The sequence below is a fragment of the Microcaecilia unicolor genome, chromosome 5 (assembly GCF_901765095.1).
Source record: "Microcaecilia unicolor chromosome 5, aMicUni1.1, whole genome shotgun sequence".
Classification (NCBI taxonomy): Eukaryota; Metazoa; Chordata; class Amphibia; order Gymnophiona; family Siphonopidae; genus Microcaecilia; species Microcaecilia unicolor.
In genome coordinates, this window is record NC_044035.1 from 260,685,418 (window position 1) to 260,707,279 (window position 21,862).

Sequence of the window (21,862 nt, forward strand, 5' to 3'; positions counted from 1 at the left end):
TTACTCTGGGATTAATTCAAGTTTCCTGCCTATACAAAGTGCAGGTCAGGAAGTCTTGCTTGTGAGGGAGGTCCAATAAAAGTCACAGTAAAACAGCTATGCAACAGGAAGCTTAAAAACTTCCCAACTGTGGTACAATAGTCAAACCTTTGTATTAACCTGTTGAAGAGAATGCTGCTGATCACAAATGCATTAAGCTAGCCTAATAACTAGATATCACATACAACTTCATTGTTGGCCTTTATTTTTTTCTTTAAAGGGTACCAACTATGACTTGTCTCGGTGGAGTCAAGATGGCGGCCCAAGCTTGAGGTGTTGCGGATCGTCTGCTGTTCTCTTTAGATTTTCTTGAGAGAATTTAGCCTAATGCCGCATACAAAGAAAAAGGGGGTGGTAAAGGGCTTACCGCAGCCAGCCCTCGTTCCTGCCCCCACTCAGCAAACCCTCTTGCGATTTCTTTCGAGCACCCCAGCCGATACCGGTGTGAGGGATCCCATGACTGGAGCGACCGGAGGAGCGGCGTTTCCTCGAGGGACTGAAATATCTCTGTCTCCACCGGAACTTAATCCGCCGCTTTGCCCTGCACTCCTTCGGGCTGGCGATGAGGACTTATCGGAATCGGAATGCGGTGACCGGAGGGCCTCAGACGGCGGTGCCACGCCCCAGGATTCAGTGGAGACGAACTTGGAGCTCGCTGCTCCCCAAGCGGTAACATTACACACTATCTGGGCAGCTATTCAAAATTTAACTAAAGCAGTTAACAAAACATCCCAAGACACTGCTAAAATGGTGAATAAAATAGACTCCTTAACTCAAGCTCTTGAAACTGTAAAACGAGAATCGTTGGTTCAAAACTCACAGACGCAAACGGAAATTGAATCTCTTAAAAAGGTTACAGAAACATTAATGGTTGATAAAATCAAAATGGCATCAAAATTGGAACAGATAGAGAATTATAATAGACGTTTAAATCTGAGGATACTAAATTTTCCAATAGCTACTGGGATTTCACCATTGGATTTCTTTAAGAAATACCTGATTGAAGTACTGGCTTATCCTCAATCGGCAATACCACCGATTAACAAAATTTATTACCTCCCTGAATCCAAGCAATCCAAGGTGAACCCAATAGAAAACAATCAAATCTCAGACCTGAATCTTCAGGATATCTCGGCATTATTGGAGGATTCCCTATCAGAGGTTTCTACTCGAAGGACACTTTTGAAATCTTTTGTTTTTGAGCAAGACTTAAATGCACTGATGAAATTTTACTTTAAAAATTCTCAAAAGTTATTTTGTGGACAAAAGATGTGGATTTTCCCCGATGTGACAAGAGCTACACAAGATCGTAGAAAAATTTTTCTTGCATATAGAGAAGAGGTTAAATCTATGGGAGCAAATTTTTTGTTGGCATACCCCTGCAAATGCAGCATAAAATACTTGGGGAATAAATATATGTTTTATGAACCAGATCAGCTTAAAGTATTTATAGAAAGTAAAAAACTGTCTAGATAATGTGTGTAAAGGAATTAAGGAAAAAAGGAAGATTATGCTGGGCTTTTGGACCAGGCCATATACCCCGATTTAGAATGCTTAATTTGATCTTCTCATCTTCTTTATCCACCCCCTAGTTCAATTTGTATGTGGTCTAAGAAAGCAATTTTCTTTTTCTTTAATATATATAATTTTCTTGGTGTTTAAAAGAGATTAAATACCAATAACTGGAAATGTTTCAAACTTAAATGTAATCTCTGTAAATTCTGCTGTATTTCCATTTATGAGTATGTCTTGTAAATTTGAAAAATTAATAAAGAAATTAAATAATAAAGGGTACCAACTATGACTGTAGGAGACAGTGAAAAAGAAGATGGTTGTTTTGGTTGGGTAGGTGTGGTCTGCTTTGTTTGCCCTTTATCTTGCTGATGAAGCTTAGTGAAAGTAGGTTGCTGTATTTGCTGAGGCTGCCTTTGGAAAGAGAGGAAGACTCTTTTATGATAGTTACCTCCTCTGATGATGATACATAGGAACATAGAAAAATGAGGGTAGATAAAGACCATATGATAAGAACGTAAGAGTAGCCATTCATGCCATCTACTACTACTATCTCTTCCTCTCCCTTGGAGATCCTATGTACTTGTCCCAAGCTTGCTTGAATTTAGATATAGTCTATCTCCCCCACCTCCACCAGGAGACTGTTCCACAAATTCAGCACCCTTTCTGTGAAGACTTCCTCTGGTTACTTACTTGTTCATCTAGAGGACGATGTAAGTTTAGATATAAAAGAGTGCTTGGATATTGGACAAAAAGCAGTAGTCCCAAAGACTTTCAGTTTGGAATTTTTAAATTTAGGACAAATAAAAGTTCTCTTCCAAACATCAGGCACTACGCCACTACTTAAACTTTTCGTTATCATTGCCTGTAATTCTGGCATCCCAGCTGCAGGCCACTAAAAGCATGAGCTCCACTGATCCAGAACCTAGCTATAAAACCTGCTGGCTAATGAGCATTTTTTGTTAAACCAGCATTGATCCTGAGAACTAATTATGCCTACTGGGCAGTAGAGCCATTGGTTTCAAGTTCAGTATTTATACAATACAATGGTTTGATGGTTTTCTTAGAAAGAGGGTTTATTGGGTTCAGAAGGGAGGGCAAGAATCAGATCCCTTGATTTCTCAGGTTGGAGTCCCCCAGCGATCTCCCTTATCCCCAATACTTTTTAATGTTTTAATGACAACCCTGGGGAAGCTTTTTGATTTAGCCAAGGACCATTTATATGCAGAAAACAGAGGGTAGGATTAAATGGTCACTTCTCTCAATGAAGGAGGGTGAACAGTGGTGCACAGGAATCAGTACTGGAACCGGTGCTATTTAACATTTATAAATGATATGGAAATTGGGACGACAAGTGAGGTGATTAAATTTGCAGATGGCACAAAACTATTCAAGATTGATAAAACACATGCGGACTGTGAAATATTGCAGGACGACCTTAGGAAATTGGAAGACTGGGTATTCAAATGGAAGGTGAAATTTAATGTTGACAAATGTAAGGTGATGCATATTGGAAAGAATAATTTGAATCATAGTTACCTGATGCTAGGGTCCACCTTGGGGGTCAGCACTCAAGAAAAAGATCTAGGTGTTGTTGTAGATAATAAGTTGAAATCTTCTGCTCAGTGTGTAGTGGCCAAAAAGCAAACAGGACGCTAGGAATTGTTAGGAAAGAGATGGTAAATAAGACCAAAAATACTATAATGCCTCTGTATCGCTCCATGGTGCGACTGCACCTTGAGTATTGAGTTCAGTTCTGGTCACCATACCTCAAAAAAGATAAAGCAGAATTAGAAAAGGGTCTAAGAAGAGCGACGAAAATGATAAAGGGGATGAAACTCCTCTCGTATGAGGAAAGATAAAAGCAGAAGCTAGTTATTACCCCCTCTTTATTGGGCATTTTGTATTTTGCTGTTGTACACCATTTTGGACATTATAGATGGGGAAGACAATATATAAATGGATAAAATAAATAAAAATAAATATTTTAGTAAATTTCTTTATCTGATTAGAAAAAGCCTATAAAAAAAGAGCACCAAAGTGGAACCATAGCCTGATGGTTACAGCAGTGAGCCAAGAACCAGGGAAGCCTGAGTTCAAATCCCACTGCTGCTTCTTAGGCAAATCACTTTACCTTCCATTGCTTCAGGAACAAGTTAGACTGAGTCCTTGAGAGACAGAAATACCTACTAAATATAAATATAACTTACTGCTAATAAGACATGAGCTAAGTTCAAATCTCTTCCCCCAACACAAAACCTAAAAGCTTGAATTACAGCAACAACAAAAAAACAAAAAACAAAACAAAACAAAAATATATATATATATGGTTGAAAATCTTTCTTTTTTTGACTGGCCCAGTGGTTCCTCTTCCCAAATGCAGTGAAGGTAGCTCCACATAGTCCCTGAGGGGGCAAGGAGTGTGGACACTTCTTAAGGTTATACTGTATAAGGTGGTCAGATTCAGGGCCCAGGATTGCAAGGCTCTGGAAAAAGTCCTGGTGCATGGCCCTTAGCCTAGGACTGTCACTAAAATGTTCAGACTAGGTATGTTGGGGGTAGAGGGGAAAGATATCCAAATGGGGGGGGGGGGGGGGGGGGGAAATAACTGGGTAGTTGGAAATGAAGGCTCATAATCAGTTCCTAGCCCTGGTCAGTTCCTAACCAGAAATCCAGAAGAACTGGAGTAAACTGCCAAGTTAAAAATGTGTGTTTTTGGTATAAAAAATGAATATATCTTAAAGAAGCAGCAAACAAAGACAACAATTCACTGCTCACTAAAAAAAACCTCTTAATAGCTACAATAGTACAGAATCGCAGCTTAATTAAAGAAACTGTGACATCAATTGTCCAACTGAGAAATTTATTTAAGATTCGAGAAAGAATGAGAACGTCTAAAAATAATGCACTAAGACAGAGAATATAAGACAAAGGCAAATGCGTTCCTGACTTGTCTACAACTATCTAATCTGCTTACTCTATCCCCATGGAGGCAATTTAACTCTACCACTAGAAACTTCCTATTGTACAACATGTCTTCAAATGGAGATTTACTGCATTTTCCATAGTGATGTCAGTGGACCTCAGGGCACTCCCCACAGGATTCCCAGGTCTAAGCTGAGAATGGCTTCTGGCCATAAATAATTATAAACATAATGACCTATCAAAGCTGGAAGCTGAACTCTCAAATGGCAAATTTTACTTTATGAGGCTGCTTTTACACTTCCAGCTTTCACTCTGGGATTTGTCTTTTTATTGGAACATCTGTCCTTCCATAAAGCCCAATTAAAAAAAATAACCATTCAAAATACTGATCTACATCCTTAGTGTGATAAAGAGTCAGTGGTGTTATTCAGTTCTTTGGTGGCTATTTGTGACAATTCCGGTTTTGGGCCAGATCCAGTAAATGGTGCACAAAGTTAGGCGCTATTATGTTCCATGTTAAGACAGTATTCTCTAAAGGGCGCATTACACAGAGCAACCTTTACAGAATTCTAGCTTGGCATGAATCTTGCTCCTAACTTTGATTGCGAGCACGTACGCCTGCCAAAAGCTGGTATAAATACTGGCGCCTAACTAATGGCAGTTGGGTGCATAAATGAGCACTATTCTATAACATCATGCCTAAATTCTGGGAATGCCTCTGACCTGCCCATGTCCCTCCCATGGCCACGCCTACTTTTGAGTTCGGTGCTATGAAATTTAGGTACATGTTATAGAATAGAGCATAGGACAGATTTATGCATAACACGTAATTACTAAGAAACAAGATGGCAAGCGATCCGCAAACTCCAACGTGGAGACAAACAAAGCAGATCAATCAGTGATATGGTTCAAAACTTTATTTTCAGAGATTCTCTGAAAATAAAGTTTTGAACCATATCACTGATTGATCTGCTTTGTTTGTTAACACGTAATTACTGCCAATTAAGTGTTAACTCCAATAATTGGTTAATACCTAATTGACTATTAATTTACATGCGGTTCTAGGATCCACATCCAAATTTAGGCGACCTATGTAGAATCCGGGGGAATGTGCAGTAAGCTTACTAAGAAACAGACAAACAAAAGAAGGTGCAAACCTCACGTGACCGTGAACAACAAACAAAACAGCGAGGTGGATTTGAGGAGGATATCTAGTAGTCTTTATGGTAAACAGCTAGAAGATGACCCGACACTGCCATGTTTCGGCCCAAAGGCCTGCCTCAGGGGTCTTATAGATCTCCGATGTTATGGTAGAAATGCTCAACAAAAAAGAATATTGTCAAAGTCTTGGCTGTAAATTCCTTGTGGTATCCTCAGTAGGACCAAAACACCCCCCAAATTTTAAAAAGGCCCTTAAAATCTACTTCTTTAATTTGGCCATTGGTGGTGGCTAGACAGTCAGAAGGACCGGCTATGTCTGCCTGAGTGTGCATGATGTTATTTGTTCCCTGGTATGTGAGAGGTTATCTTTTCCATATATTTTTGGCATTCTTTTTTTGTGTGTTTTAGATATTTGGAATAGGCGGTATAATAAGTCCACAATAAACAATGAACACTACAACTGTATTATTTGTGCCTTGATAAGTCAAAACACATTGGTGGATTTCCTCAACAGACTACATATATTTTCATTGAAAGTGATAAATTTAGTAAACATGGAGGGGCATAATCGAACGGAAACGCCTATCTCCATGGGCGTTTATCTCCGAGAACGGGTCCGTGAAGGGGAGGGCCGAAGCATATTTTCGAAAAAATGGACGTTTTTGTGCTGGGCGTTTGGTTTTTTTAGCGATAATGGAAACTAAAAACGTCCTAATCCGAGCCATTTGGTCATGGGAGGGGCCAGGATTCGTAGTACACTCGCCCCCCTGATATGCCAGGACACCAACTGGGCACCCTAGGTCAGTGCGGTGGACTTCAGAAAAAGCTCCCACATGCATAGCTCCCTTACCACAGGTGCTGAGCTCCCAACCCCCCTCCCTCAAAACCCACTACCCACAAATGTACAACACTACCATAGCTCATAGGGGTGAAGGGGGCACCTACATGTGGGTACAGTGGGTTTTGGAGGCCTCCCATTTACAAGTACAAGTGTTACAGGTAGGGGGGGATGGGCCTGGGTCCACCTGGCTGAAGTGCACTGCGGTACCCACTAAAAGTGCTCCAGGGACCTGCATACTCGCAGGCCTCTAGGACTTGTTGCTGCTGTATAACTTTGGCACACCAGTTTACACCTGAAGACTAGTCTCTCCGAAAACGTCCTTTGTTGGAATAAGCACATTTACTCATAGTTAACTGCAGATCAGAGGTTGTGCCCCACTGGCAACGAGTCTCCCTGGTACTGAGATTAGCAGTAGGTCAGAGCTGGCAGAATGCTGTACAATGCCCTCTTTCAGCCACATTCAAGGTAAGAACTAAGTTCTCTAACGTGGCTAACACATGGAAGGGATCTAAAACTTGCTTACAAAAATGGCCACTACCTCATGGACTACCGGAAACAAAACTGGACACACTCTGACCCAGTAGGCAGGGGGAAAAGCACCATGGGAGAAGAGCCTACCAACTACCAACATCGTGAGACTGTAACACAATCTAATGAAATCACGGAGCCCAATACCCTACACCCACCACAATGCAATGCTGATGTGACCTTGTAGTGCACCCGAGAGCCACATCTGACCCAGGGAAAGACTGTCACAGGATAGAACACATTCTGCTGTCATGGAGGTGGGTACGGGCATTTGAGGCTGGCATAGAGGCTGGAAAAAAAGTTTTTAAAGTGGGGTTTTTTTTGGTGGGAGGGGTTTACTGACACTGGGGGAGTCCGGGGAGGTCATCCCCGATTCCCTCCAGTGGTCATCTGGGCAGTTGGGGCACTTTTTTGGGACTTGTTCGTGAAAAAAAAAGGGTCCAAAAAAGTGACCCAAAATCGCGGCAAAAACGCCTTTTTTTTTCGATTATCAGCTAAAGACGCCCATCTCTCCTCGGCTGATAACCACGCCCCAGTCCCGCCTTCACCACGCCTCCAACACGCCCCCGTCAACTTTATTCGTTTCCGCAATGGAGTGCAGTTGGAAACGCCCAAAATCGGCTTTCGATTATACCAATTTGGGCGCCTTTGCGAGAAAAACGCCCATCTCCCGATTTGGGTCGAAATATAGGCGTTTTTCTCTTTCGAAAATAAGCAGGATATGCAGATAAAAGTTCTAATACATTCCTATGGATGTGAGCTCATGGAAATATCATGCCTATGGATGCATCATATGTTAGTAAATTTCTCTGAAGTTCCTTTGAAAAAAAACTGCGTGGTTTGGGCTATGTACAGAAAAACGCTAAGAGGAGAAAAAACAAAAGGTTTTAACAAAACCGTGATTCTAGTTCTACCAGACATGGAATGATATTTACCAAAGGTTTGTTCACTGATCTTCACTCATATACAAACATACATACACAAACTACTATGTGACTGTCCTTATGGAAAAGCTGAACTCTCTACATGGACAGATAATTAACTACTTTTAATTAAAGCAAAGAGAACACAGTCATGGGAACTGGATGGTAATAAAGTTAATACTGAAAGATGACAGAACTCAGGAATGGGAAAACACACAGTGAACTCATATGAGGTCATTCTCTAACACTACATTCCACCAGAGGCTGCTGAATGGGTAGACAGTTAAAAAAAAAAAAAAAAAGAGAGGCTTAGAAGAGACATATGAGACAAGTTCTTACACACTCTGATCTTCAGGATTTATAACAACAGACACATTTAGGAGGTTATCGGAGAAGTTCTTTCCGCTATTTCTATGTGGAAAGACCGGAATCTACAGATACAAGCCAATTTCAGAAAGCTGCTATTTACATGTGGAAATCTATACTATGTAGAGGTTTCAAGAGGACATGGTTCGGACAGGGCTTGGGTAGAACTAAAATAGACACGTGTATTCTCTGTTTCACAAAAGGAAAACATGAGTACATGGAAAATGGCCATGTCAGCTTTTATACCTGTACCACGACATGTATAGGTTTTAGAAAAGTATTCGTTTCAACCAGGGCTTTACATGAGGAATTGAGAGTCATTCTCCTTAATCCCATGTAGATTTTGACCACCTCAGAAATGAAATAAAATAAACCACATTAAAACTGCAGCCAATTGGTTGCACTTACACATATAGGTTTGTAAAATGGGGCACCTACAAGTGGAGGAGTAAACTTGTCACTTCCATGTGTAAGTGCCATGACGGTAAGTGAGGTGACCTCCACATGGAAGCTTCTGGGTCTGTGCCAATCATTTTTTCCAATGTGAATATTTATACAATTGCTGCTCCCACAGTACGTGTTGGCAAACAAAGGCGTACTCCTGCTGGTATTTTAGAAAAGTCTCTACTTTGACAGATCCTTTTCTAAAATAGTTCCAGAATTGTGCAAGTCCGAATCTGGACATCTCAAACCCAGTCTCTATGTTCTATGCAAAATAGGGCTTTTAGAGCACTCAGAATCAGCCTGCAAGGCAGGGCCAAACAGGAAAGCCAAAGCAGACCATTCCTTTGCTGCCCATCCAAAACCTATTACCTACAGATATGAAAATGTGTCCAAGGAACACTCCTGTAAGTGTGCAGCTGCTTATGCAATCCTTAGCAGAAGTTTTAATGGGCTCCACTTATAATTTGTGGCAAATTTACAATAGTAAACACTAATCATTTTAAGCATTAACAAGTGGGGACGGCATGCATGTTTGTGTGTCTAGCATGGAAGGGAAAAGGATGAGATTATTTGAATGAAGCAGTAATCAAATATTATGTTGGTTTGGAAAGAATTTACAAAATAAAACTATTTACTTTTGTAGTGCCGGGGTGTACCTGGCAGTAATTGGGCAGTGCCATGAGCTGCCCAATTACCATCAGGTTAGCGTGGGAGCCCTTACTGCCACCTCAATGGGAGGCGATAAAGGCTCCCCCCAAAATGGCCACGCAGCAAGTGCTTTACTTGCCACGTGGCCATTTCATGCAGAAAAGAAAGACTACCCTTTTACCAGCTACAGTAAAAGGGGGCCTCGGTATGCATAAAAAACACACACTAGCGGTAAGAGCTCCCCCCAAAATGGCCAGGCAGCAAGTGCTTTACTTGCCGCACAGCCATTTCCTGCAGAAAAGAAAGACTACCTTTTCAGCAGCTGCGGTAAAAGGGGGCCTCGGCGTGCAACAAAACACACACCGACGCCAGCACAGGCCCCCTTTTGCCGCAGCTTGGTAAAAGGGACCCTCTAGTAGTAAAAAAAAAAAAAAAACATTAAAAAATAAGGAAATGTAATATTTTTATTAATAAACTAGGTAGCTGCTTCAAATAGCAATCCCAAGCTTCACGTTTTTAAACTTTCTGATCAAACTTCTGTCAAAGATAGCACAGGGCTGGATTCTTCCTAATTTTAAAAGAATGTTTTCTAGTCTGGGTCATCTATCAGCACTAGTTTTGTCTGTTCATTTTTTCATTTTGTCATTGCACAGAATATAGAAATGCGTTCCAGGAGCAACAGCACAGAAAGGCCAAAGCAGAGACAGCAAAGGCTAAGACACCAGCACAGAAGTTCTGAAATGGAAGAGCCTGAATCAGGGAGAATGATGAAGAGCTCCAAGGATAAAGAGTATGTGGCAGAAAGCGACACCATTCTAAAAAGCCACAAAGCTGGAAAAACATCAAGGACCTATTCTGAAAGGGGAAAGGACCTCTCAAGAGATGATCTGCTGTTCCTTCTTAGTGTGCTTGAAGGAGAACTCCAGGTTGGCTGACTTTATATTAAGTGCTGTTGCTGTTAATTTTACAATGTAAATAGAACATTAAAAAAAAGTGTGGGAATCTCCAGTCAGCTGTGATTTGGGCTATGAATCATGTTTAATAGGCCTGTCATTACCACATGCTAGTGGTATGTCCTGTCCACAACCAATGCATTTCATCTGTTTCCATGAGAAGATATACATACAATAGCAGCATAGATATATAGAAACTACAGACACAGTGGGAAGGGGGAGTAATTCTGTAAAGGCAGCGCCAACATTTAGGCACCAGGAACACACATAAATGACCAGAATACTGGCATATACCCTTGTACGTGTGCACATATACCAATAAATAATAATATTCTGGCTATATGCTATTCTATAATCTGGCGCCTAAATACGATGTGTAGTTTAAAGGTGGCCATATACATGGGTGGATCTGGGTGGTGTGCACAGTTACTGTATATAGTATGTAAACCGCTTTGATTGTAACCAGAGAAAAGCAGTATATCAACTCCCATCCCCTTATCCCTTACTTGACTAAATTCTAGAATGTTGTAATTGCCTAACATATATGTGTACATATACTCAGTTACACTAGTATTCTGTAAAGGAAATAAGATGCCTACTTTCCTCTTTACAGAATTGCCCCCGGGTGCATACTCACCCTGCGAGGCTCCACAGATTTCCAAACTTGGTAATGTCATGAAAACTGCCCCAAAGTCCAGAACAAGACAAATATACCTAAATGCCATGCAGGGCAATTTTCAAAAGTCATGGGCTTTCTGAAAATTGCCTAGCCTTAATCCAGCTAAAAGTACATATGGAGTTACACATACTAGAAGGTGGCATTTGTGGGGGCAGGCTTAGGCCAGGCAAAGAAAATAATGCATTTAGGGGGTCTTTTATAAAGCTTAGCTGGAGTTCTCTGCAGCAGGGCCCATAGGAATAAAATGGGCCCTGCTGCAGATAACTCGGGCTAAGCTTTAGTAAAAGACCCCCTTAGCTTGCTTTTTCCAACCTACTAATTTTATTTTCAAGGAAAAAAATACCTGCAGGAACAGGAACCAAAAAATTAAACCAGGGCAAATGCTTATGTTCGAAAATGAAAATAGGTGTATACTTTCTCTTTGAAGATCAGTGCAACGATTGTGGTTAAGAAGTACACGTAAACAGAAGGAAGGACATGAGCACTTCCACAATCAAACAAAAAGAGTGGAAGGCACCAAGACAAAGTTCCAGGTTGTCCAAAAGGCTAAATTTATTCACAAGATCCAAAACGTATGTCCAGAATACACTCTTCAAATCCAATGTACTTGACAACAACACCCAAAATAGACCAAGTCCAATATACAGGACTTGCTTGACACCACCACCCAGCACAGGCTGTGTTTTGGCACTTCTGCCTTCATCAGGGGCCTCATAATAATAATAATAAAACATATAAAGATAAAAAACATAAAACAACACGTGATATGAAAACATAAATAAAAATAGGGAAATAGGGAGATGTGTAGTAATAGAGTCAATATAGAAGCAAAATAGTGTGTGGTGACAGAAACAAAAAAGACAAAAGGGTACAAGAAAGAAAATATATGGCATAGTATCATCAAAGTGCAAAGATAAATTGTTCTAAAATGTGAATGACCAAAAAACATATTGTAAATCAGTGGTCTAATGAAAAGTGCAAAAAAATTTTGTTCTAAAGTGTAAATGACCCAATGCAAATTGTGAATAAGTGATATGCAACTTATCCTTAAAATCGAGCGTGGTACCGGAAGATTGGAGGGTGGCCAATGTAATGCCCATTTTTAAAAAAGGCTCCAGGGGAGATCCGGGAAATTATAGACCGGTGAGTCTGACGTCGGTGCCGGGGAAAATGGTAGAGGCTATTATTAAAAACAAAATTACAGAGCACATCCGAGGACATGGATTACTGAGACCGAGTCAGCATGGCTTTTGTGTGGGGAAATCTTGCCTGACCAATTTACTTCAATTCTTTGAAGAAGTAAACAAACATGTGGACAAACAAGGGGAGCCGGTTGATATTGTGTATCTGGATTTTCAAAAGGCGTTTGACAAGGTACCTCATGAAAGGCTACAGAGGAAATTGGAGGGTCATGGGATAGGAGGAAATGTCCTATTGTGGATTAAAAACTGGTTGAAGGATAGGAAACAGAGAGTGGGGTTAAATGGGCAGGATTCACAATGGAGAAGGGTAGTTAGTGGGGTTCCTCAGGGGTCTGTGCTAGGACCGCTGCTTTTTAATATATTTATAAATGATTTAGAGATGGGAGTAACTAGCGAGGTAATTAAATTTGCTGATGACACAAAGTTATTCAAAGTCGTTAACTCGCGACAGGATTGTGAAAAATTACAAGAGGACCTTACGAGACTGGGAGACTGGGCGGCTAAATGGCAGATGACGTTTAATGTGAGCAAGTGCAAGGTGATGCATGTGGGGAAAAAAGAACCCGAATTATAGCTATGTCATGCAAGGTTCCACGTTAGGAGTTACGGACCAAGAAAGGGATCTGGGTGTCGTCGTCGATAACACACTGAAACCTTCTGCTCAGTGTGCTGCTGCAGCTAGGAAAGCGAATAGAATGTTGGGTATTATTAGAAAAGGTATGGAAAACAGGTGTGAGGATGTTATAATGCCGTTGTATCGCTCCATGGTGTGACCACACCTTAAGTATTGTGTTCAATTATGGTCGCCGCATCTCAAGAAAGATATAGTACAATTGGAAAAGGTGCAGCGAAGGGCGACTAAAATGATAGCGGGGATGGGACGACTTCCCTATGAAGAAAAACTAAGGAGGCTAGGGCTATTCAGCTTGGAGAAGAGATGGCTGAGGGGAGACATGATAGAGGTATATAAAATAATGAGTGGAGTGGAACAGGTGGATGTGAAGCGTCTGTTCACGCTTTCCAAAAATACTAGGACTAGGGGGCATGCGATTAAACTACAGTGTAGTAAATTTAAAACAAATCGGAGAAAAGTTTCCTTCACCCAACGTGTATTTAAACTCTGGAATTCATTGCCGGAAAATGTGGTGAAGGTGGTTAGCTTAGCAGAGTTTAAAAAGGGGTTGGACGGTTTCCTAAAGGACAAGTCCATAAACCGCTACTAAACGGACTTGGAAATATCCAAAATCCCAGGAATAACATGTATAGAATATTTGTACGTTTGGGAAGCTTGCCAGGTGCCCTTGGCCTGGATTGGGGGCTGTCGTGGACAAGATGCTGGGCTCGATGGACCCTTGGTCTTTTCCCAGTATGGCATTACTTATGTACTTATGTAAAGTGCAAAAACAAAAGTGCATAAAATATGAATTCAAAAGCCTGCCAAAACGCCATGAAGTTGAGAAGTGTGCAAGGGGGAAATACCTCTAAATGACAGAACAGACTTAAAAGCCAGTAAACCGCAGAAATCTGAGACAAATAAAATTAGTGAACAAGTGAATAATGTATAAGTTTAAAAACCTGCCAAAACCTATAAAGTTGAGAAGAGAAGTGTGCAAAGGAAAAATACATGTCAATGATGCAACAGACTTGAAAGACAGTGAACCGCAGAAATCTGAGACAATAGAAATTTGGTGAGCAATAAACCTGTCACGGTCCCAGGCTTTAAACAAACAGTCACAGACTCTGGAACAACATGAGCCCTTGGCCTACTGTTCTCGAGCGGCAGCAGGAAGCAAACCCCCCAACCAGGACTGGACTAACAAGGATGAAGCTGAATTCTGAAATGGACTTGGCTGGAACGGACTTGGCTTGGCTAGATTGGAACCGAATTCTGGAACGGACTTGGCTGGACTGGAACCAGATTCTGGAACAGACTTGGCTTGGCTGGACTGGAACCGGATTCTGGAACAAGCTTGGCGGGAACAGGATTCAGTATTCTTAAACAAGCTTGACTGGAACAGGATTCAGGATTCTAAAACAGGACTCAGGATACTCGAACAATGGAACAGGACTCAGGATACTCGAACAATGGAACAGGATTCAGGATTCTCAAACAAGCTTGACTGGAACAGGATTCAGGATTCTCAAACAGGCTTGGCGGACACAAGCAGGGTCAAAACTAATGCTGCAGGCTTGCAGGGCAGACACAAGCAGGATGGGAACTGAAGCTAAAGACAGACAGGGCAGACACAAGCAGGACACAAAGCTGACCCACACAGACAAACAACCAACAGAACTATGGCTGAAGGCTGAACCTAGCACACAAACAGACGGAGAAGAACAGAAGCAGAAGTGCACACAGGCACCCTAAACAAGGAATCAAGACAGAAGTGCCCACGGGCACACAGACTATGAACAAGGCAACAAGAAATCAAGATAGAAGTGCCCACAGGCATACAGACTATGAACAAGGCAACAAGAAATCAAGACAGAAGTGCCCACGGGCACACAGACTAGAACAAGGCAGAAGTGCTACACTGCACACAGACTAACCTGGAGACTTTTGGCATTGCAAAGGCCCTGAATGAAAGTCCACCACTTCCTTATAAACAGGACAGAGGCAGGAAATACACTGAACACCAAAGTGAGGCTTGAAACACGCAGGAAGTGGAAACCCTACAGGACAGAGGCAGGAAACACACTGAACGCCAAAGTGAGGCTTGAAACACACAGGAAAGAAACAAGGCAGACAGTAGCCAGCTCAGCAGCTGATCATCAGCACATAAGGTGAGTCAGAGAGGAATCATGACCACAGTCATGACAGTACCACACCGCAAATGCGAATGTTAAAGATGAAAGAATCAAAAACATAAAATGGACTACTAATAATGAGGAACAATATTAAACAATTGTGAGACAAATTTGCAGCTAAAGTAAACAAAAAATGAAAAATTAGATATTAATAAAAACAGAGGTTAAAAAATTGATTTGTGAACCAAGTAGGACAGAATTAAATGGAAGATATAAACAAAACTAAAACAGTACAACAAATGCAGTGATAAATAAAGTGAAATAAAAACATCAGCATACTGCACGAGCTTCGCTGATACAGCAGCATTTTAAAATGAAAATCAAAAAGATACGTACCACTAACTTGAAAAAAGCAATGAAGCTATGTGGTATCCTCTATCAAACAAGGTGTGAAGAAGCACAATTCATAGTTAAAAGCCTAATATAGTGTGTGACCCGTGACATGGAACCTCATGTTTGTGGAGCTGTACATGTTGCTCATGCATATGTATTACATCTCATAACACCTAATGGTGGTGCCAAAGTAAAAAGTAAATATGTAGAAAACGAACCGTGTCCAATATAAATAAATTATCATAAGTGTGGAAAGTGTGATGAAATGTATATAGTGCTTTACAATCTGATCAATATGTGCACGTGTAAAACTATATATATGAACAAACGTGGTGCAAAACAAATACTGGATGAGACTCATAGTAACCGCAACGAAAGAACGTATATAAGAACCAAATGTTTGTTTATTGTTTGTTTATTCAGATTTATTAACTGCCTTTATGAAGAGATTCACCCAAGATGGTACATAGAACTTACAATTTTGCTAACAGCAGAACAATAGCAAAATAGCAAGTATAAGCAAATATAATAAGCAAGGTAAACTGGGAAAACAATGAGTAATATGCATGCATATTGCAAATATGAGATACAAACATACTAAATGAGAGATATATTCTTCCAACAGTGACAACAAGGATTAAAAATGAATAAACTGAGAAACATCCTGTGATATGAAAAACAGCGAATAAAAGATTAAGGGCTTCTTTTAGAAAGCCATGCTAGCGATTCCTGTGCGGCAAATGAGAGGAAGCCGATGGGCTTCCTCACATTTGCCGTGCAGGAATTGCTAGCCCGGCTTTGTAAAAGAAGCCCTAAATGAATGATACATGAATTATAAAAGATGGAAAGGGTGAATAAAATGAAAATTTTAGGCAATATATAAATACTGAAAAATCCATTCATAAAAAGCCTTTACAATGATTGTTGATAAATAAACATGAACAAACTGGACCAAAGATAATAAAATGTGACATCATGAAACAAGAACAAATGGTAAACATCACTTTTTAGATCAAATAAAAACATGATATATAAATACCTATTGACAATAAAATGAAATATGGGAAAATAAATTACAATAAAATGATGTAGTACAATAAAAAGGCTACATAAAAATATATGCCTCATTTAAATAAACTTAAAAAACAAAAACAAAATACAGATTTTGGAGGAGGAGTGGCCTAGTGGTTAGGGTGGTGGACTTTGGTCCTGGGGAGCTGAGGAACTGAGTTTGATTCCCACTTCAGGCACAAGCAGCTCCTTGTGACTCTGGGCAAGTCACTTAACCCTCCATTGCCCCACGTAAGCCGCATTGAGCCTGCCATGAGTGGGAAAGCACAGGGTACAAATGTAACAAAAAAAATGCAATAAATAAATTTTCTAGCTTTAATGATTATATTCTAAAAAATAAATCTTCTGTTGAAAAACCCACTTGTTCAACTTGTTAACACCCTGTGTTCTTGCAGGCTCGAGATGAAGTCATATCCATCTTAAAGGCTGAGAAAATTGATTTGGCTTTGCTGGAAGCACAATATGGTTTTGTCACACCAAAGAAGGTGCTGGAGGCACTACAACGAGATGCTATGCAAGCAAAAGCACCTCAGTGGCAGGAAGACATTTATGAGAAGCCCTTGAGTGAGGTAAGTCTATGTGCTATGATATAAACACGCAACACTCTTCAGTGTGTTTTACACTCTGCAGCCCGGTTATTGCTGGATTTGTACCTCATTTTGATAGCCTTGCATTGGCAGCTGGTCCTGTGGTGGGCTAGATTTAAAGTGTTATGTATGATTGTTTTGTGCATTGGCAAATGAAGCGTCTATTTATTTTATGGAAGCTGCTACACCCCATGTTGCTAAGAAGGCTCTTCACTCTGGAAGAGATATGTTGTTACAGACTTCTGCTAAATCATGTAATTTTTTGGAAATGTGTAATCATTCATTTACAATTGGTAGATAATTTGAGTGGAACAATTTGCCTTTTGAGGTTAGGAATTTGACAAATTATCATCGCTTTCGAAAACTGTTCAAGATCTTATTTACTAAAGCATTTCATAGTTTTCTGGTGCATTGTCTCAGTACATATTTGTGAGCTTACTTTAAGCTGGTAGATTATGGTGTCTATATTTTGTTGTTGCAAATGTATGTTTTATTTATTTTAATATAGGTTTTATTTGTTGCTTTTATGAATTTTTTTAATTGTAACCTGCCTAGATCCGTGGACAGAGCAAGTGATAATTATTTTTTAAATAAACACCTATTTATTTATTAAGGTTCATTTTATGTACTGCCTAGTCAACTCAGTGCTCTGGGTGGTATAGGAAAATACAAACAGGAATTAGGTTAATCCAATAAATCAAAAGACTATTTAATATATTTTTTTGCTTTCTTATTTCTCTTTACAAAATCACCAGTGTGTTCCCAAATATAGGGGAAGTGGTTAATGTTGCAGTTCCCAAACTGGGGGTTGTGACCCCTAAATTGTGTTATAACATTAACGGAAGGGGATCAGTGTCACAGAAGCAAGGCAACTCTCCCTATCTCCACCTTTTATCTAGACTTCCTGTTTGATCAGAAATTCCTGAGAGGGCCATGGTCTAAAGCCACATACATTAACAGGCCCTCTTCCTGCACCAGTTTGTCACAAAATATTTATTTATTTATTTATTGCATTTGTATCCCACATTTTCCCACCTATTTGCAAGCTCAATGTGGCTTACAGAGTTTTGTTATGTCATACTCATTACAAGATGTCAGATATAATTGGTAGTGTACAGAGTTTTGTTGTGGCATATTCATTATAGGATACCAAATACAATTGGTAGTATACAAAGGTTAAGTTGGGGTTAAGTAAGGGAAAAGATAAGGAAGGTTTTAGGAAGGATAGTATAGAAGGTGGACTGTCAAAGCTGGTGGATTCGTAGGTATTTTGTGGGTTATGGGTTCTCTTTGTATGCCTTGTTGAAGAGATGTGTCTTCAGAGATTTGCGAAACTTCGTTATTTCGGCAGTAGTTTTCAAGGCAGTTGGTAATGCATTCCACAGCTGCGTGCTCATGTAAGAGAAGGTGGTGGAGTGTATCAGCTTGTATTTTAGTCCTTTACAGCTGGGAAAGTGTAGGTCCAGAAATTTGCGGGATGATCTTTTGGCATTTCTGGGAGGAAGGTCCACGAGGTTTAGCTTGTAGATTGGTGTGTCTGCGTGAATGATTTTGTGTACCATTGTGCAGATCTTGAACGCAATGCATTCCTTGAGTGGGAGCCAGTGAAGTTTCTCTCTCAGTGGTTTTGCACTTTCATATTTAGTTTTTCCAAATATGAGTCTGGCGGCGGTGTTCTGGGCTGTTTGGAGTTTTTTGATAGTTTGTTCTTTGCAACCCGCGTATAGTGCGTTGCAGTAGTCCAGATGACTTATTACCATTGATTGTACCAGGGTACGGAAGATGTATCTCTGGAAGAAAGGTTTTACTCTTTTGAGTTTCCACATGGAGTGAAACATCTTTTTCATTGTATTCTTCACATGGGCATTGAGTGTGAGGTTTCGATCAATGGTAACTCCAAGAATTTTCAGATTTTGTGAGACGGGAAGTGAGCAGTATGGTGTGGTTATGGTGGAGTATTTGTTTTTTGTTGTGTTGTGAGTACAAGGCATTGTGTTTTTTTCTGCATTGAGTTTTAGCTGGAATGCATCAGCCCAAGAGTGCATGATTTGAAGGCTTTGGTTGATCTCGTTGGTGATTTCGTTTAGATCTTGTTTGAATGGTATGTAGATCGTGACATCATCTGCGTATATGTAGGGGTTGAGGTTTTGATTAGCTAGCAGTCTGGCTATAGGTGTCATCATTAGGTTGAAGAGAGTTGGAGAGAGGGGGGGATCCTTGGGGAACTCCACATGCAGGTGTCCATGGGAGTAATATGTCCGCGTTTGTTGTTACTTGGTATGATCTTGTGGTTAGGAATCCTTTGAGCCATTTGAGAACTGTGCCTCCTATTCCGAAGTATTCTAGTATATGTAATAGTATTTCATGACTAACCATGTCGATGGCGCTGGACATGTCAAATTGTAGTAGGAGTATGTGCTGCCAGTTGCTATTGCTTGTTTGAATGAGTTCATTGTGGATACTAGTACAGTTTCGGTGCTGTGATTTGACCGAAATCCTGATTGAGACTCATGCAGAATTGAGTGTTTATTTAGGTATTCAGTGAGTTGTTTCGTTACTATGCCCTCCATGAGTTTGGTTATGAGTGGAATCGATGCTACTGGGCGATAATTAGTTAGGTCCATTGTGCTTTTCTTAGCATCTTTTGGCAGCGAAGTAGGATGTTCCCTTTGTCCGTGGGAAAGAGACCATTTTGAAGCCTGTGGTTTACATGATTCGTGAGATCTTTTTTAAATTGTTTGGGGCGGATCTTATTAGGCTAGTGGGGCAGATGTCTAATTTGCATTGTGACTTAGCGTACTTTCCGAGCCAATGTGAGATTTCCTTTGACGATAGCGTATCAAAGTTGGTCCATGATCGTTCTGCTGGGCATTCCCCGGGTTTTGGGTCTAGACATTCAAGGATGTTTGTGTACTCAGTGCTGTTGGTAGGTATCTTGAGTCGGAGCTTTATAATTTTTTCCTTGAAGTATTTCGCGAGGTTGGTTGCGGATGGGGTGTCTGTATTATTAGAGGTAACCGGTGTAATATTTAGGAGTTTGTTTACGAGTGAGAAGAGTTTGTGTGTATCCTTGTAGTGTGGTCCTATTTTGGTTTTGTAGTACGTTCTTTTAGTTTGTCTGATAGTGTATTTGTATTTTCTTTGTAGTTGTTTCCATTCTTTGAATGTGTGTTTGTCTTTTTTTTGCTACATGCTCTTTCAAGTCTTCTGACCTGTGTTTTTAGTTCTTTCAGTTCGTCATTGAACCATGGTATTGAGTTTTTTCTATGTGAGATTCTGGTTTGAAGAGGTGCTATGTTGTCTAGTACTGTTCTGCATCTGTTGTCCCATTCTTGGAGAAACTGGGGCGAATTTGTAGGTGTTGTCCATTCGTCGGTGTAGAATTGTTGCCAGAATGTTAGTGGGTCTATTTTGCCTCTTGTAGTGTAGGTTTTTTTCTCTTGTTTTTGTTGTGCCTTTTTTGTTCTCCAGCAGAGGGAAAGGTTTGCTTTGTAGTGATCGGACCATGGTGTGGGTGTCCATTTTGTATCTATAAGTGTGAGAGTGGGTTCTGTTGAGAATTTGTGGGTGATAATATCTAGTGAGTGACCTTTGTTATGGGTGGGTTGCATATTTGGCCAGTTGAGTTCCCATAGTTGGAGGAAGTCCTTACATTCACGTACATTGCTTGAGTTGTTATCTTCAAGGTGAAGATTGATGTCTCCTGCTATGAGAAGGTCCTGGGTGGAAACGCAGGTATTTGATATGAAATCCATGAAGTGCGTTTGTGACTCTTGCCAGTTGCCCGGGGGTCTGTAAAATAGGTTTAGGTTTAGTTATCACATAGGTTGGGGTGGTTGATTCTTACTTAAGCTATTTCAAGTTGAGGAAGCATAGATTCTGCTGTTGTTGTGACTGTGAATTGAGATTTATAGATTATTGTTATGCCTCCTCCTCTTTTTCCTTCTCTTGAATAGAGACCCCAAGATTATGCCATGTAGGACAGCAGAGACCTCTAATGGTCCATACCAATTAATGTAATATAACTGTTTATGCCACCCAGTCCTTCTAAAATTTGGAAAGGCTCTCCTTACCACAGAGATAATGGTAGGATGAAACCTCATCTTAGAGGGAAAACTGAATTGTATAAATATTAAACAAAAAGGCAGACTTTTGTCTTTGGCAGTCTAAGCCACTGCACCAACAATACAGGAAGCAGGAGGGCCCTGTTTACTAAGGCGTGTTAGCATTTTTAACACACCTACAATTAGCGTATGTGCAAACCGTGTAGGTGCTTATAGGGATATTGTAGGCGTGTACATGCCTATATGCTAATGCGCCTATAACGCAGCTTAGTAAACAAGGCCCTATTGTTGGCTAAGTTACTGAACCCTCGAACTAAGAAAACCACCAAACAGGAGTAGAAACAGTAACATAAACTTAAAAAACACACTCCCTCAATATTAAAAACCCATGGGGAAGTATATCTCATATATATAAGAGGAAGACCACAAGTGTATACAATTATATGGTGTCCCTTTGCATAACATCGATAGCAGCCACTAAATATTGACTATTCCAACACTGTGGCTGCTATTAGTGCAGGGGTAGGCAACTCCGGTCCTCATAGCCGCAGGCAGGTCAGGTTTTCAGGATATCCACAATGAATATGCAGGAGACAGATTTGCATACCATGGAGGCAGTGTATGCAAATCTATGCCCCTATCTTTGCATAGTGAGACCTCTTTGAAAAATTATAAATGTCTACTGAAGACTTGGCTATTTGAACAAGCATACTCAATTACAAAGTCCTGAGTGCTTGGAATGATTGGTTTGGAACCCAGTTATCCTGGAAGTACGTGC

At 40.4% G+C, this 21,862-nt stretch overlaps 2 protein-coding genes across 6 annotated transcripts in view; one reads left to right on the forward strand and one right to left on the reverse strand.

Annotated features, from left to right (window-relative positions):
• Positions 1-21,862, reverse strand: part of CMSS1 (cms1 ribosomal small subunit homolog) — a 488,636-nt gene that overhangs the window by 226,133 nt on the left and 240,641 nt on the right. The window lies entirely within an intron of this gene.
• FILIP1L (filamin A interacting protein 1 like) overlaps positions 1-21,862 on the forward strand; it is a 347,951-nt gene that overhangs the window by 132,254 nt on the left and 193,835 nt on the right. For all 3 annotated transcript variants that reach the window (XM_030204059.1, XM_030204060.1, XM_030204061.1), the window contains 2 exons: positions 10,041-10,313; positions 16,829-17,002. In XM_030204059.1, the coding sequence (XP_030059919.1) occupies positions 10,050-10,313; positions 16,829-17,002 (438 nt within the window). In that variant the 5' untranslated portion in view covers positions 10,041-10,049. The remainder of the gene's footprint in view (positions 1-10,040; positions 10,314-16,828; positions 17,003-21,862) is intronic.